The sequence below is a fragment of the Papio anubis genome, chromosome 3, assembly GCF_008728515.1.
Source record: "Papio anubis isolate 15944 chromosome 3, Panubis1.0, whole genome shotgun sequence".
Taxonomy (NCBI): domain Eukaryota; kingdom Metazoa; phylum Chordata; class Mammalia; order Primates; family Cercopithecidae; genus Papio; species Papio anubis.
In genome coordinates this window covers 36,540,743-36,556,052 of record NC_044978.1, presented here as the reverse complement: position 1 = coordinate 36,556,052, position 15,310 = coordinate 36,540,743, and the positions used below count along the sequence as shown (strand labels likewise).

Genomic DNA, 15,310 nt, shown 5'->3' with positions numbered 1-15,310 from the left:
CAAAAGAGTTGAAAGCAGGATCTTGCAGGATCATTCACACCCATGTTTGTAGCAGCACTGTTCACAATAGCTAAACGTTTGAAGCAACCCAACTATCCATCATGGGATGAATGGATACATATATGTGGTATATACATACAAGAAAATATTACCCAACCTTAAAATGGAAGAAAATTTTGACACATGCTACCACATGGATAAACCTTGAAGACGTTATGTTACATGAAATAGCCAGTCACGAAAAGATACTGTACAATTCCACTTACCTAGAGTAGTCAAATTCATAGAAACAAGTAGATAGTGGTTGCCAGATGCTGTGGGGAGGTGGAAAATGGAGGGCAATTTAATGGGTTATAGTGTTTCAATTTTACTAGATGAAAAAGTTTTGGAGATTGATTGCGTAACAATGTGAATATACTTAACAGTACTGAACTATACACATAGGTTAAGATGGTAATTTTTATGTTACGTGTTTTTTACAATAATTTTTAAAAAGAATCTAGGAACAATTCTTTCATAAGGTCATAATTTAGAAGCAGTAGCAGATTTAGACAGCATTATTACTGTTTTTAATGAATCAACTTTACTTTCAAGAGCAGTTTTCACAGCAAAATTGAGGAGAAAGCACAGGGAGTTTGCCTGTAGCGCCTGTTCCCATGCATGCGCAACTGTCGACATCCCTCGCTAGAGTGGTACATTTGTTACAATTGATGACCCTACATTGACACATCATCACCCCAAGTTCATACTTTACCTTAGGGTTCACTCTTGGTGTTGTACACTATGGATTTTGACAAATGTATAATGACATGTATCTGCCACTGTAGTATACAGAAAAGTTTCTCTGCCCTAAAAACCCTGTGTTCAGCCTGTTCTTCCTTCCTCACTAATTTCTAGCACCCTCTCATCTTTTTATTGCCTCTATAGTTTTACCCTTTTCAGAACGTCATATAGTTGGAATTATACAGTATGTAGCCTTTTCAAATTGGTTTTTTTTGTTTGTTTGAGACAGCATTTTGCTCTGTTGCCCAGGCTGGAGTACAGTGTTGTGATCTTGGCTCATAGCAGCCTCTACTCCTGGGCTCAAATGATCCTCCCACCCCAGCCTCCCAAGTAGTTGAGACTACAGGGATGCAGCAGCACACCCAGCTAATTTTTGTGTTGTTTGTAGAGACGGGGTTTCACTGTGTTCCCCAGGCTGATCTCAAACTCCTGGGCTCAAGCGATCCGCTGCCTCAGCCTCCCAAAGTGTTGGGATTACAGACATGAACCACTGCACTTGGCCTGGGTTCTTTCATTTAGTAATTTGCATAAATTTCCTCTGTGTCTTTTTGTGACTTAATAGCTTATTTACTTTTAGTGCTAAATAATCTTCCATTTATGTAGGTACCACATTTTATCTGTTCACTGAAGGGTCTCTTGATTGCTTCCAAGTTTTGGCAATTATAAATTGTTATAAATAAATAAGGCTGCTGTAAACATCTGTGTGTAAATTTTTCTGTGGTTAAGTTTTCAGTTCATTTGGGCAAATACCAAAGAGCACAATTGGTGAATCATATGTAAGAGTATGTTTAATTTTGCAAGAAACCGCCACACTGTGTTCCATGGTGGCTGTACCATTTTGCATTCCTTCTAGCAGTGAGTGAGAGTTCCTGTTGCTTCACATCCTTGTCAGCATTTGGTGTTGTCAGAGTTATGGAATTTGGCCATTCTAATAGGTTTTTTATAGTATCTCGTTGTTTTAATTTGCAATTCCCTTATGACATACGATGTTGAACGTCTTTTCGTATGCTTACTAGCCATCTTTACATTGTCTTTGATGAAACATCTGTTTGATAAAACATCGGATCTTTTGCCCATTTTTAGTTGGGCTGTTTTCTTAATGTTAAGTATTAAGAATTCTTTGTACAGTTTAGATAACAGTCCTTTATCAGATGTGTTCTTTGCAAATACATTCTCTCAGTCTATGGTTTGTCTTCTCATTCCTTCATATTGTTTTCTGTGGAGCAGAAATCTTAAATTTTAATGAAGTGCAGCTTATCAGTTTTTTCTTTCATGGATTATGGCATCAGTGTTTTCTTTCATGGATTAAAGTCATCACCATACCCATGGTCATCTAGGTTTTCTCCTGTGCTATCTTTACAAGCTTTATGGTTTTGCATTTTACGCTTACGTCTGTGATCCATTTTGAGTTAATTTTTATGAAAAGTGTAAGGTCTTCGTCTGGATTCATTTTTTGCAGAAATGTCCAGATACTGCTAAATGTCTCCAGGAGAGGGGAGAAATTCCTCCTTGGTTGAGAATTACTGTTATAAATAGATCAGTTTAAATGATAGTAGAAAATTCCACTGAATTTCATTTATTTTTGCATGTGGATGTCCAGCACCAGTATTCCAGCACCATTGTGGAAAATAGTCTTTTCACCATTGCATTGCCTTTCCACTTTGTCAGTGATAGTTGACTACATTAATGTGGGTCTGTTTCTGGGCTCCCTATTCCACTGACCTATTTGTTCTTTCACCAATACTACATTGTCTTGATTACTGTAGCTTTCCATCTAGTCTTGAAGTCTGGTAATAGGCACAGAATTATTTTGATAACACTTGTCAACTAAAGTTTGTGGATTTTTAAGCTAGTGATCTGTTACCAACCTAATTCTACTCTGCCCTGTGCTCTCCTTTGTCTTCGCAGTCCTCCAGTTGGAAAAATAGAGCTGCCGTAGTTGAATTAACAACCAAGCTTGGCTTTCTGTAATTTTTTTTTTTCCCAATTATAAGTGGTGTTCTACCATAACACTATTTAAGAGGCAAGGATAGTGCCTGTGGTACCTATAACAAATATGTAACTCGTTTTTAATTAAGAAGTTTAGGTTAAGTGAAGTTAAAGCAGCCAGATGGAATTTTAAAATTATATATGTATTCTGTTTATTATACAAGTATTTGGTAGGTTGCAATGATAAAAAATATTAAAACGGTGGCTTGTACTATAAACATGAATACAGTCTTTATGATTTGGTATTAGTTATACGCTTTTTTTCTTCTTTTGTTTTAGGAGTCTACCATGGCTCAAGAATCTCCCAAAAATTCAGCAGCAGAAATTCCAGTGACTAGTAATGGAGAAGTTGATGACTCTCGTGAACACGGCTTTAATAGGGTAAGAACACTTTTCTTTCTCTTAATGCAAAGAATCTTGATAAGCCTTTAAATGTTGAGATGAAAGTAATAGACAAAATATAATATAGGATTGTTTTCTTAGATTGGCTTCAGTCAGGAATCTAATGTTATTATATAGGGATGACAAGGAAGGCCATTTTAATAGTTTGTCAAGATTAAGCTCCAGGCCAGTAAACTATTAGGTTTTGGTTTATCTTCAGTAATTGATCAGCACAAGAGTATATCTGATGATTTTGGTATCTAACTTTATAAGACTACTTAATTCTGTTTGTAAAAAAAGATTATCCTTTTAAAATTGGCACTAATATCTTTTCTATATGTATGTCATTTAGTACATAATTTCCAAATAGCCACTTCTGATTTTGCTGTTCATTTTCTAAAGTGCCATGCTTGACTCAGTGGAAAATGGTATTCGGGGTTCATTTAATTTTGATCTGTCTGTCAGTTGAAATTTAATTTTAGTGCATTTTAATTGGAACACCATGGGTTTGAAGATAATCTGGGTTCAAATTTCAGCTATGCCACATTTCTAGCAGTATAACCTTGTGCCAGTTATTTAATCTCTTCAGATTTTTGTTTTCTAATCTCTGTAATGAATATCTTATTTACTTTCATGAAGATATTAATATTAAATGAGATAAGTAATATGTCTAATATAGTCATAGAAATGATAGTGATGGTTATTTCTGGAGATACTTGCATTAAACATTCCTTTTTATGACATTTGATATAAGTGTACAACTTTAAAAATAGAGTTTTCATATTTTTGAAAAAGTAGTGGTTGAAATGTACTTAAATTATTGTGTAGTTTAGATAGTACTCTTTACTCCATATGTTTAAGAATAAAATATTTTAGTTTAGCAGAAGGTGATAACTTAAATCAGGATTTCTCAGTCTTAGCACTGTTGACATTTTGGGCCAAATTATATTTTGTTGGGGGGTCTATTGGCCTACGCATTGTAGGATGGTTAGCACATCTCTGGCCTCTTCCTACTATTTAATAGATGCCAGTAGTACCCTGCAGTTACGACAAACAAAAATGTCCAGATATTGCTAAATGTCTCCAGGAGAGGGGAGAAATTCCTCCTTGGTTGAGAATCCCTGTTATAAATAGATCAGTTTAAATGATAGTAGAAAATGCCACTGAATTTCATTTATTTTTGCATTAACAATCTTTTGAAAGGACCTAGTATGTCTTCAAGCTTAAGGTTTATTTTAATGGCAAGTGCTTTAACTTGGTTTCTGAGCACTGTGGTCCAGCATGGTGTGACTCATAGAACCAAGAGACTTTTAAATTCTGAGCACACAAAAGAAATTTTCATTTCAGATTTTAGTCTTTCCAAGACATACCTGCATAATAAGAAACTTAAGTTAGCATCATTAGACTATACCAATTACTTTATAAACTTGTATTAATTTTAATACTAATTATGCCAAGATTCAAGTTAATGATTTCTTCATCTTATTTTTGGTAACAACTCTTTTTGCAAACTTACTATGCAAATATTTACTATCTGCTCTGTACCAGGTACTGGGAATATACAGTGAACAAAAATATCTGTCATCAGGTAGTTGATATTTTAAAAGACAATCTGATGAAAGCTAAGGACCTTTATCCAAGAATAATGCAATAATACATAGAAAATGTTGCATTCATGGTTAGGGAAGTCACTTGCCATCGTAAGCCTGTTTTTCTTCTTCCTGTTCTTCTTTATTGAGGTATAGCTTCTACACAGCAAAAAGCACAAATGTTAAGTGTACCACTCAAGAGAACTACCGCTCAGATAAAGATGTAGAACATTTCCAGGACCTCAGAAGGCTTCCTTATGCCCTGTAGGCAATACAGTTCACCCCATCCTGGGATAAACACATTAACCTAACTCTATAATCATAAATTGCTTTCAGCTATTCCTGAACTACCTGTCAGTGGAATCATACCTATCAGTGGAATCATACAGTGTGTACTCTTTTTCAACTGGCTTTCACTCAACATCATGTCCGTGAGATTCAGTCATGTTGTTGCTTATTGCAATTTTTTTTTTTTTTTTTTTTTTTTTGGAAACGGAGTCTCGCTCTGTCACCCAGGCAGGAGTGCAGTGGTGCAATCTTGGCTCACTGCAAGCTCTGCCTCCCTGGTTCACGCCATTCTCCTGCCTCACGCCATTCTCCTGCCTCAGCCTCCCGAGTAGCTGGGACTACAGGCACCCGCCACTACACCCAGCTAGTTTTTTTGTGTTTTTAGTAGAGACAGGGTTTCACTGTGTTAGCCAGGATGGTCTCGATCTCCTGACCTCGTGACCCGCCCGTCTCAGCCTCCCAAAGTACTGGGATTATAGGCTTGAGCCACCACGCCTGGCCGGCAGTTTTTGAATTTTTTTTTAATTTTTACTCTAAGTTCTGGGATACATATGCAGAACATGCAGGTTTGTTACATAGGTATACATGTGCCATAGTGGTTCGCTTCACCTATCAAACCATCATCTTGGTTTTAAGCCCTGCATGCATTAGGTATTTGTCCTAATGCTCTCCCTCCCTTTGCCCCCCACCCCCTGAGTATTTCAGTGTTTTAAGTTGTAGTATAGTTTTCCAGTGTGTTAATATACCACATTCTTCAGCTGATGGTTATCTAGGTTGTTTCCAGTTTATGGCTATTATGAATAAAACTGCTGTGACCATTCTTGTACAGATTTTTTGGTGTACTTGATTATTTGTTTCTGTTGGGTACGTACCCAAGAGTGAAATTGCCAAGTCACGAGTATATAAATGTTTGGCAAATAGTTGGACCAGTTAACAACACTAGCAATGAATGAGAGTTCTAGTTGTTCCACATCCTTACCAGCTCTTCATATTGTCATACATTTCAATTTTAGTCATTCTTATGGAGGCATAATGGTATCCCATTGTGGTTATAAAATGCAGTTCCCTGATGACTATGATGTTGAGCACATTTTCGTATTCTTATTAACTATTGGAGATTGTCTTTTATAAAGTACTTTTCCAAGACTTTTGCCCATTTCTCTACTGGGTGTGTGTCTTTTTTCTAATCTCTTTGTAGCAGTTCTTTGTATATTCTGGGTATATGTCATTTGTTTGGATGTATATATGCAAGTGTCTTCTTCCAGTCTGTGTCTTGTTTTTGTACTCTATTAATGGCATCTTTTGATGAACAGAAGTTGTTAATTTTAATGAAGTCCAATTTCTCAATGTTTCCTTCTGTAGTAATTTTTATGTCCCATTTAATAAATCTTTGCCTACTTCAGTATCTTGAAGACACTTTGTTTCTTCTAAAAGTTGTGTTGTTGTGTTTTTCACAGTGTGGTCTGTGATTCATCTTGAATTAGTTTTTGTGTATGATGTGAAGTAGGGACCAAGATTTTTCTTCCCCTCATGTAAATATTCAGTTGATCAGCACTGTTTATTGAAAAGACTGTTCTTTCTAGCCATATGCAAAAAAAAATTAAATTGGATCCTTAACTTACACCATACACAAAACTAACTCAAAATGGATTAAAGGCCTAACTGTAAGACCTGAAATTATAAAACTTCTAGAAGAAAACACAGGGGAAAAGCTCCATGACATTGGTCTTAGCAATGATTTTTTGATATGACATCAAAAGCACAGGCAACAAAAAAATAAACAAGTGGGACTACGTTAAACTAAAAACTTTCTGCACAGCAGAGGAAACAATCAACAAAATGAAAGGGCATCCTATGGAATGGAAGAAAATATTTGTAAACCATATATCTGATAAAGTTAATATCATCATAAAGTGATGCTGGATTTTGTCAAATGCTTTTTTGGCATCTATTGAGATGATTAACTTTTGTTTTTAATTCTGTTTATGTGGTTTATCACATTCATTGACTTGCATATGTTAAACCACCCCTGCATCCCTGGTATGAAACCCACTTGATCATGGTGGATTATCATTTTGACATGTTGTTGGATTTGATTAGCTAATATTTTGTTAAGGATTTTAGCATCAATGTTCATCAAGGACATCAGTCTGTAGTTTTCTTTTTTGATTATGTCCTTTCCTGGTTTTGGTATTAGGGTGATGCTGGCTTCATAAAATGAATTAGGGAGGGTTCCTTCTTTCTCTCTCTCGTGGAATCGTATCAAAAGGATTGGTACCAATTCTTTGTTGAATTTCTGGTTGTAATTCTGCTGTGAATCTCTCTTGGTCCTGGACTTTTTTTGTTGGTAATTTTAAAATTACCATTTCAGTCTCGCTGCTTGTTATTGATCTGCTCGGAGTAGCAAATATTTCCTGATTTAAGCTAGGAAGGTTGTATTTTTCCAGAAATTTATCCACCTCTTCTAGATTTTCTAGTTTATGTGTGTAAACATGTTCATGGTAGCCTTGAATGATCTTTAGTATGTCAGTGGTGTCAGTTGTAATATCTCCTGTTTTGTTTCTTTGTGAGGTTATTTGGATTTTCTCTCTTCTTTTCTTGCTAATGGTCTGTCAATTTTATTTATCTTTCAAATAACCACCTTTTTGTTTCATTTATCGTTTGCATTTTTGTTTGTTTCAATTTCATTTAGTTCTGCTCTGATCTTGGTAATTTCCTTTCTTTTGCTGGGTTTGGGTTTGGTTTGTTCTTGTTTCTCTAGTTCCTTGAGGTGTGACCTTAGAATGTCAGTTTGTGCTCTTTCAGTTTTTTTGAGGTAGGCGTTTAGCACCTCTTTGCACTTCTTAGCACCACCTTGCTGTTTCCCAGAGGTTTTGATAGGTTAATTTCCACCTTGTTTTTTCATTTTTGACCCAATGCTCATTCAGGAGCAGGTTATTAATTTCCATGTATTTGGTATCAAAGGTTCCTTTTGGAGTTGATTTCCAGTTTTATTCCACTGTGATCTGAGAGGGTGCTTGATATAATTTCAATTTTCTTAAGTTTATTGAAGTTCATTTTATGCCTATCATATGGTCTATCTTGGAGAAAGTTCCATGCGCCATTGAATAGGATGTGTATTCTGTGGTGGTTGGATGAAATGTTCTGTATGTATCTGTTAAGTCCATTTGTTCCAAGGTATAGTTTAAATCCATTGTTTCTTTGCTGACCTTCTGTCTTGATGACCTGTCTAGTGCTGTCAGTGGAGTATTGAAATCCCTCACTATTATTGTGTCGCTGTCTATCTCATTTCTTAGGTCTGTTAGTAATTGTTTTATAAATTTGGGAGCTCCAGTGTTAGGTGCATATTTGTGTAGGATTGTGATATTTTCCTGCTAGACAAGGCCTTTTACCATTATATAATGTCCCTGTTTGTCTCTTTTAATTGCTGTTGCTTTAAAATTTGTTTTGTCTGATTTAAGAATAGCTACCCCTGCTTGCTTTTGGTGTCCATTTGCGTGAAATGCCTTTTACCATGCCTTTTCTTTAAGTTTAGCTGAGTCATTATGTGTTAGGTGAGTCTCATGAAGGCAGCAAATGCTTGGTTGGTAAGTTCTTATCCATTCTTTGGCTTTGTATCTTTTTTTTTTTTTTTTTTTTTGAGACCCTGTCTCACTCTTGTTGCCCAGGCTGGAGTGCAATGGCACAATCTTGGCTCACTGCAGCCTCCACTTCCTGGGTTCAGGTGATTCTCCTGCCTCAGCCTCCCGAGTAGCTGGGATTACAAGACACCCACCACCACGCCCAGCTATTTTTTGTATTTTTAGTAGAGATGGGGTTTCACTGTTTTGGCCAAGATGGTCTGGATCTCCTGACCTTGTGATCCACCCCCGTCGGCCTCCCAAAATGCTGGGATTACAGGCATGAGCCACCGTGCCTGGCCAGTTCTGTATCTTTTAAGTGGAGCATTTAGACCATTTATATGCAATGTTAGTATTGAAATGTGAGGTACAGTTGCATTCATTGTGCTCTTTGTTGCCTGTGTACTTTTGTTTTTTGTTTCTGCTTTTTAATGTGTATTTTTGTTTTATAGGTCCTGTATGATTTATGCTTTAAAGAGATTCTGTTTTAATGTGTTTCCAGGATTTGTTTCAAGATTTAGAGCCCCTTCCATCAGTTTTTGTGGTGGTGGCTTGGTAATGGCAGATTCTCTCAGCATTTGTTTGTCAGAAAACGACTGTATCTTTCCTTATATATGATACTTAGTTTCCCTGGGATACAAAATTCTTGGCTGATAATTGTTTTGTTTGAGGAGGTGAAAGATAGGGCCCCAGTTCATTCTAGCTTGTAGAGTTTCTGCTGAGAAATCTGTTGCTGATCTGATAGGTTTTCCTTTATAGGTTACCTGGTGCTTCTGTCTCATAGCTCTTTAAGATTCTTTCTACCCCTGGACCGGCCTGCTAGCCCATGCTCCAATATTAATGACATCGAAGGCACCCCTCTCAAGGAAATCTCAACTGCACAACCCTTACCACACCCCAATTCAGCAGGAATCCGAGCAGTCGTCGGCCAGCCTCCCCAGCAGCACTTGGGTTTTCCTGTTGAGAAGGGGGACTGAGAGATAGGATTAGCTGGATTTCCTAGGCCAACTAAGAGTCCCTAAGCCTAGCTGGGAAGGTGACTGCATCCACCTTTAAACACGGGGCTTGCAACTTAGCTCACACCCGACCAATCAGAGAGTAGCTCACTAAAATGCTAATTAGGCAAAAACAGGAGGTAAAGAAATAGCCAATCATCTATTGCCTAAGAGCACAGCAGGAAGGACAATGATTGGGATATAAACCCAGGCCTTCTATTAAATCTTGCAACTACAGAAAAAAAAGATTCTTTCTTCGTCTTAACTTTGGATAGCCCGATGACATTGTGCCTAGGATCTTTTTGCAATGAATTTTGCAGGTGTTGTTTGTGCTTCTTGTATTTGGATGTCTAGAGCTCTAGCAAGGCTGGGGAAGTTTTCCTTGATTATTCCTCTGAATATGTTTTCCAAACTTTTAGAATTCTCCTCTTCCTCAGGAGCACCGATTATTCTTAGGTTTGGTCGTTTTACATAATCCCAGACTTGTTGGAGGCTTTGTTCATATTTTCTTATTCTTTTTTTTTTTGTCTTTGTTGGATTGGGTTAATTCGAAGACCTTGTCTTTGAGCTCTGAATTTCTTTCTTCTGCTTGTTCAATTCTGTTGCTAAGAATTTCCAGAGCATTTTGGATTTCTAAAAGTGTGTCCATAAAAGTTTCCTGAATTTTTTATTGTTTTTCCTTTATACTATCTATTTCCTCGAATATTTCTCTCTTCACTTATATCATTTTTTGAATTTCCTTGCATTGGGCTTTGCCTTTCTCTGGTCCCTCCCTGGTTAGCTTAATAACTAACCTCCTGAATTCTTTTTCAGGTAAATCAAGGATTCTTGGTTTGGATCTGTTGCTGGTGAACTTGTATGATTTTTTGGGGGATGGTGTTGAAGAGCCTTGTTTTGTCATATTACCAGGGTTGGTTTCCTGGTTCCTTCTCATTTGGGTAGGCTTTGTCAGAGGGAAGGTCTAGGGTTGAAGCTGTCGTTCAGATGTTTTTGTCCCACAGGGTGTTCCCTTGATGTAGCACTCTCCCCCTTTTCCTATGGATGTGGCTTCCTGTGAACCAAACTGCAGTGATTTTTGTCTCTCTTCTGGATCTAGCCACCCAGAGAGTGTACCTGGCTCCAGGCTGGTACTGGGGGTTGTCTACAGAGTCCTGTGATGTGAACCATCTATGGGTCTCTCAGCCATGGATACCAGCACCTATTCCAGTGGAGGTGGCAGACGGTGCAATGGGGACTCCATGAGGGTCGTTAGCTTTGGTGGTTTAATGCTGTATTTTTGTACTAACTAGTTGGCCTCCTGCCAGGAGGTGGTGCTTTCCAGAAAGCATCAGCTGTAGTAATGTGGAGAGGGACTGGTGGTGGGCACTGCCTTAGAACTCCCAAGAGTATATGCATTTGTCTTCAGCTACCAGGGTGGGTAGGAAGGTGGGGGCAGGGCTAGTTGTGTTTGAGCTCAGACTAGCAGTGGGTGGGTCTTGCTGCAGCTGCTGTGGGGGATGGGGATGAGATTCTCAGGTCACTGGAATTGTGTACCTAGGAGGATTATGGTTGCCTCTGCTGAGTCACGCAGGTTGTCAGGGAAGTGGGGGAAAGCTGGCAGTCACAGGCCTCACGCAGCTCCCACGCAAACTGAAGGGCTGTTCTCACTCCCACCGTGCCACCCCCCTAACAGCCCTGAGTCTTTTCCGAGGCAGAGAGCGTGATGGGCTTGTAAACTTGACCCAGGCTACCTGGCTTCCAGCTGCGAAAGAGGGCTTGGTTCTTCCATGGCCTGTGGAGTCTGCACATTGGATTTGTGCCCTCCCCCAACTTCTGGCCAGGAGGCTTCTAGCGCTGTTCAAATTGTTACAAAGTTGAGCTGGAGATTTCCCTCTCACTGTGGAGTTTTACCCCCTGCTCCTCTGGTCACCCTCCTGATGGATCCCTGTGGTGCCAGGCAGGAATGGCCTGCTAGGGGACCCAGCGAGTTCCCCGGGCCTTTCCGCTGCTTCCTCTACCCCTGTATTTCTCTTGGCTCTCTAAACTGACTCAGCTTTAGGTAAAGTCAGAAACTTCTCCCACAAACAGACCTTCAGCCTCTCCAGTGGGAGTACGTGTTTGGGAGAGGAGGCTCTCCCTTTCCCACTTCCGTAGTTGGGGCAATTACAGTATTTGGGATGTCTTCCTGGTTCTCTGGGAGCAGTCCATTTCCTTCAGAGGGTCTGTGGGTCCTCTCAGGATTGCTGGTTTGCTCTTGCAGTCGATCTGGAGCTAAATTTACAATAAAAAGTTTTATTAGAATAAAGTGAATTAAACTGCAACATACCAGTATGAGTTCTTTGCTTATTCAAAGCCAATAACTTCCTCCTTTGTGAATTTACTGATTGACTTATATTAAATTCTCTTTTTAAAGATTCCCTTGCAATTATTTTACTTCCTATTGGAAGGCAGAAAAGGAAAACATAGGTTGTGTTGGAGGTCTCTCCTTATTGAATATGAACCTTATCAATGGGCAAGCCTCCATAAAAACAATAACCTATTTCACCTCCTTAAAGAAATTCAACATAATACAAGTTAATTATTTCTGTTTGTATCTGGTCTTGTTAAAAATACACACATCAGATGACACAAACTAATGGAAAAACCTTCCGTGTTCTGGTTTGGAAGAATCAATATCATTAAAATAGCCATATTGCCTAAAGCAATCTACAGATTCAGTGCTTTTCTATCAAAGTGCCAGTATCATTTTTTTCACAGAACTAGAAAAAACTATCCTAAAATTCATGTAGAACCAAAAAAAGAGTCCAAATAGCCAAAAGGATCCTAAGCAAAAAGAACAAATCTGGAGGCATTACATTTTGCAACTTCAAACTATACTCTAAGGCTATAGTAACCAAAACAGCATGGTACTGGTACAAAAACAGACACATTGACCAATGAAACAGAAAAGAGAACCCAGAAATAAAGCATCACACCTGCAGCCATCTGATTATTGACAAAGTCAACAAAAATAAGCAATGAGGAAAGGACTTTCTATTCAATAAATGGTGATGGAATAAATGGATAATCATATGCAGAAGAATAACACTGGACCCCAACTTTTCACCATATATAAAAGTAACTTCAGATGGATTAAAGATTTAAAGATAAGACCTCAAACTAGAAAAATCCTAGAAGAAAACCTAGGAAACACCATTTGGACATTGACCTTGGGAAATAATTTATGAATAAATCCTCAAAAGAAGTGGCAACAAAAACAAAAATTGACAAGTAGGACCTAATTAAAGAGTTTCTGCACAGCAAAAGAAACTACCAACAGAGAAAACAGCCTACAGAATGGGAGAAAATATTTGCAAACTCTGCATCTGACAAAGGTATAATATCCAGAACTTATGAGGAACTTAAACAATTGAACAAGCAAAAAACCCCATTGAACAAATGGGCAAAAGACATGAATAGACACTTTTCAAAAGAACACATACAAGCAGCCAACAAACATATGAAAAAATGCTCATCACTAATCATCAGAGAAATGAATATCAAAACCACAATGAGATGCCATCTCACACCAGTCAGAATGGCTCTTATTAAAAAGACAAAAAATAACACATACTGGCAAGGCTGCAGAGAAAAAGGGAACACTTATACACTGTTGATGGCAATGTAAATTAGTTCAACTACTGTGGAAAGCAGTTTGGAGATTTCCTAAGGAACTTAAAACTACCGTCAGACCCAGCAATCCCATGACTGGGTATATATCCAAGAGAAAATAAGTCATTCTACCAAAAAGACACATGCACTCGTATGTTCATCGGAGTGCTATTGACAATCACAAAGGCATAGAATCAATCTAGGTACCCATCAGTGGTGGATTGGGTAAAGAAAATGTGGTAGATACACATCATTAAATACTATGCAGCCATAAAAAAGAACAAAATTACGTCTTTTGCAGCAACATGGATGCAGCTGGAGGCCATCCACCTGTTTTTGTTCCTGCTGAATTAACACAGGAACAGAAAACCAAATACCTTATATTCTCACTCATAAGTGCTAGCTAAACATTGGATACTCATGGACCTAAAGATGGCAAGAACAGAAACTGGGGACAACTAGAGTAGGGAGGGAGAGAATGGGACAAAGGGTGAAAAACTGTTGGGTGGGGCATCGCCACACACACACACAAAGAAGCACCGAAATTCCTTTACATGGCTGGTTTGAGATTCATCTCTAAAAACTCAGGGGAGGTGACTGAAATGGGCAGCTCAGTGCTTAACTCCCAGCCAGCGACACAGAACCCGGTGATTTGGGCATTTTCAACTGGTACTGTGGGTTCATCTCGCACTGGGGGTGCGGTCGGTGCTGGTCAGCTGCTGCAGCCCGACCAGCGAGCTGAAGCAGAAGCGGGGCGTTGCCTCACCTGGGAAGTGCAAGGGGAAGAGTCCCTTTTTCTATCCAGGGGATCTGAGACACACAACACCGGAGAATCGGGTAGCTCCACCCCAATACTGAAACTTTGAGGCAAACGGAAAGGGCACACCAGGAGATCCTCCCCACCTGGCGGGAGGGTCCCACACCCGCGGAGCTTCCCTCATTGCTAGCACAGCAGTCTGTGATCTACGGCTTAGGCAGCAGCAGCGAGGCTGGGGAGGAAGTAAGCCCGCCATTGCTGAGGCTTAAGTAGGTAAACAAAGCTGCTGGGAAGCTCTGAGAACTGGGTGGAGCTCACAGCAGCTCAAGGAAACCTGCCTGTCTCTGTGAGCTCACATAAGGACAGGGCACATTAGGCAATAACAAAGCGACACCTCTGCAGGCATGGCAACTCTGTCTGACAGCTTTGAAGAGAGCAGTGGATCTCCCCAACAGGAGGTTGAGATCTGAGAAGGGACGGGCCCTGTAATGGGTCCCTGACCCTGAGTAGCTAACTGGAGACATCCCCCACTAGGGGCAGTCTGACACCCACACCTCACAGGGTGGGTACACCCCTGAGGAGGAAGCTTCAAAGCAAGAATCAGACAGCTGCTGTTCAGAAATATTCTAACTCTGCAGCCTCTCCTGCTGATACCCAGGCAAACAGGGTCTGGAGTGGACCTCAAGCAATCTCCAACAGACCTACAGCTGAGGGTCCTGACTGTTAGAAGGAAACATAAACAGGAAGGACACCTGCATAAACCCATCAGTACATCACCATCATCAAAGACCAAGAGGCAGATAAAACCACAAAGATGGGGGAAAAAGCAGGGCCAGAAGCTGGAAATTCAAAAATAGACATCTCCCGGCAAAGGGCGCAGCTCATCCTGCTGCGGATCAAAGCTGGTAGAATGACTTTGTGAGATGAGAGAAGGCTTCAGTCCATCAAATTTCTCTCAGTAAAGGAGATGCACATTGCAAGCAAAGAAACTAAAATCTTGAAAAAAATTGGAAAAGAATTGATGGCTAGGTAATTAATGCAGAGAAGGTCATAGCGAAATGAAAGAGATGGCATGACCTGAGAAATCGTGACAAATGCACAGCTTCAGTAACGACTTCGATCAACTGGAAGAAGTATCAGCGATTGAGGATCAAATGAATGAAATAGGCGAAGAAACCAAAAGAAAAGAAAAAAGAAATGAACAAAGCCTGCAAAGTGAGTTGTAAAAGACCAAATCTACGTCTGATTGGGGTGCCTGCTGAAAGTGAGGGGAAAATG

General features: G+C 39.4%; 1 protein-coding gene across 4 annotated transcripts in view; it reads left to right on the top strand.

Annotated features, from left to right (window-relative positions):
• The window catches only part of ARFIP1 (ADP ribosylation factor interacting protein 1), a 129,161-nt gene that overhangs the window by 44,200 nt on the left and 69,651 nt on the right, over positions 1–15,310 (top strand). For all 4 annotated transcript variants that reach the window (XM_017959135.2, XM_017959134.2, XM_021938870.2 and 1 more), the window contains exon 2: positions 3,052–3,153. In XM_017959135.2, coding sequence (XP_017814624.1) covers positions 3,061–3,153 — 93 coding nt within the window. In that variant the 5' untranslated portion in view covers positions 3,052–3,060. The remainder of the gene's footprint in view (positions 1–3,051; positions 3,154–15,310) is intronic.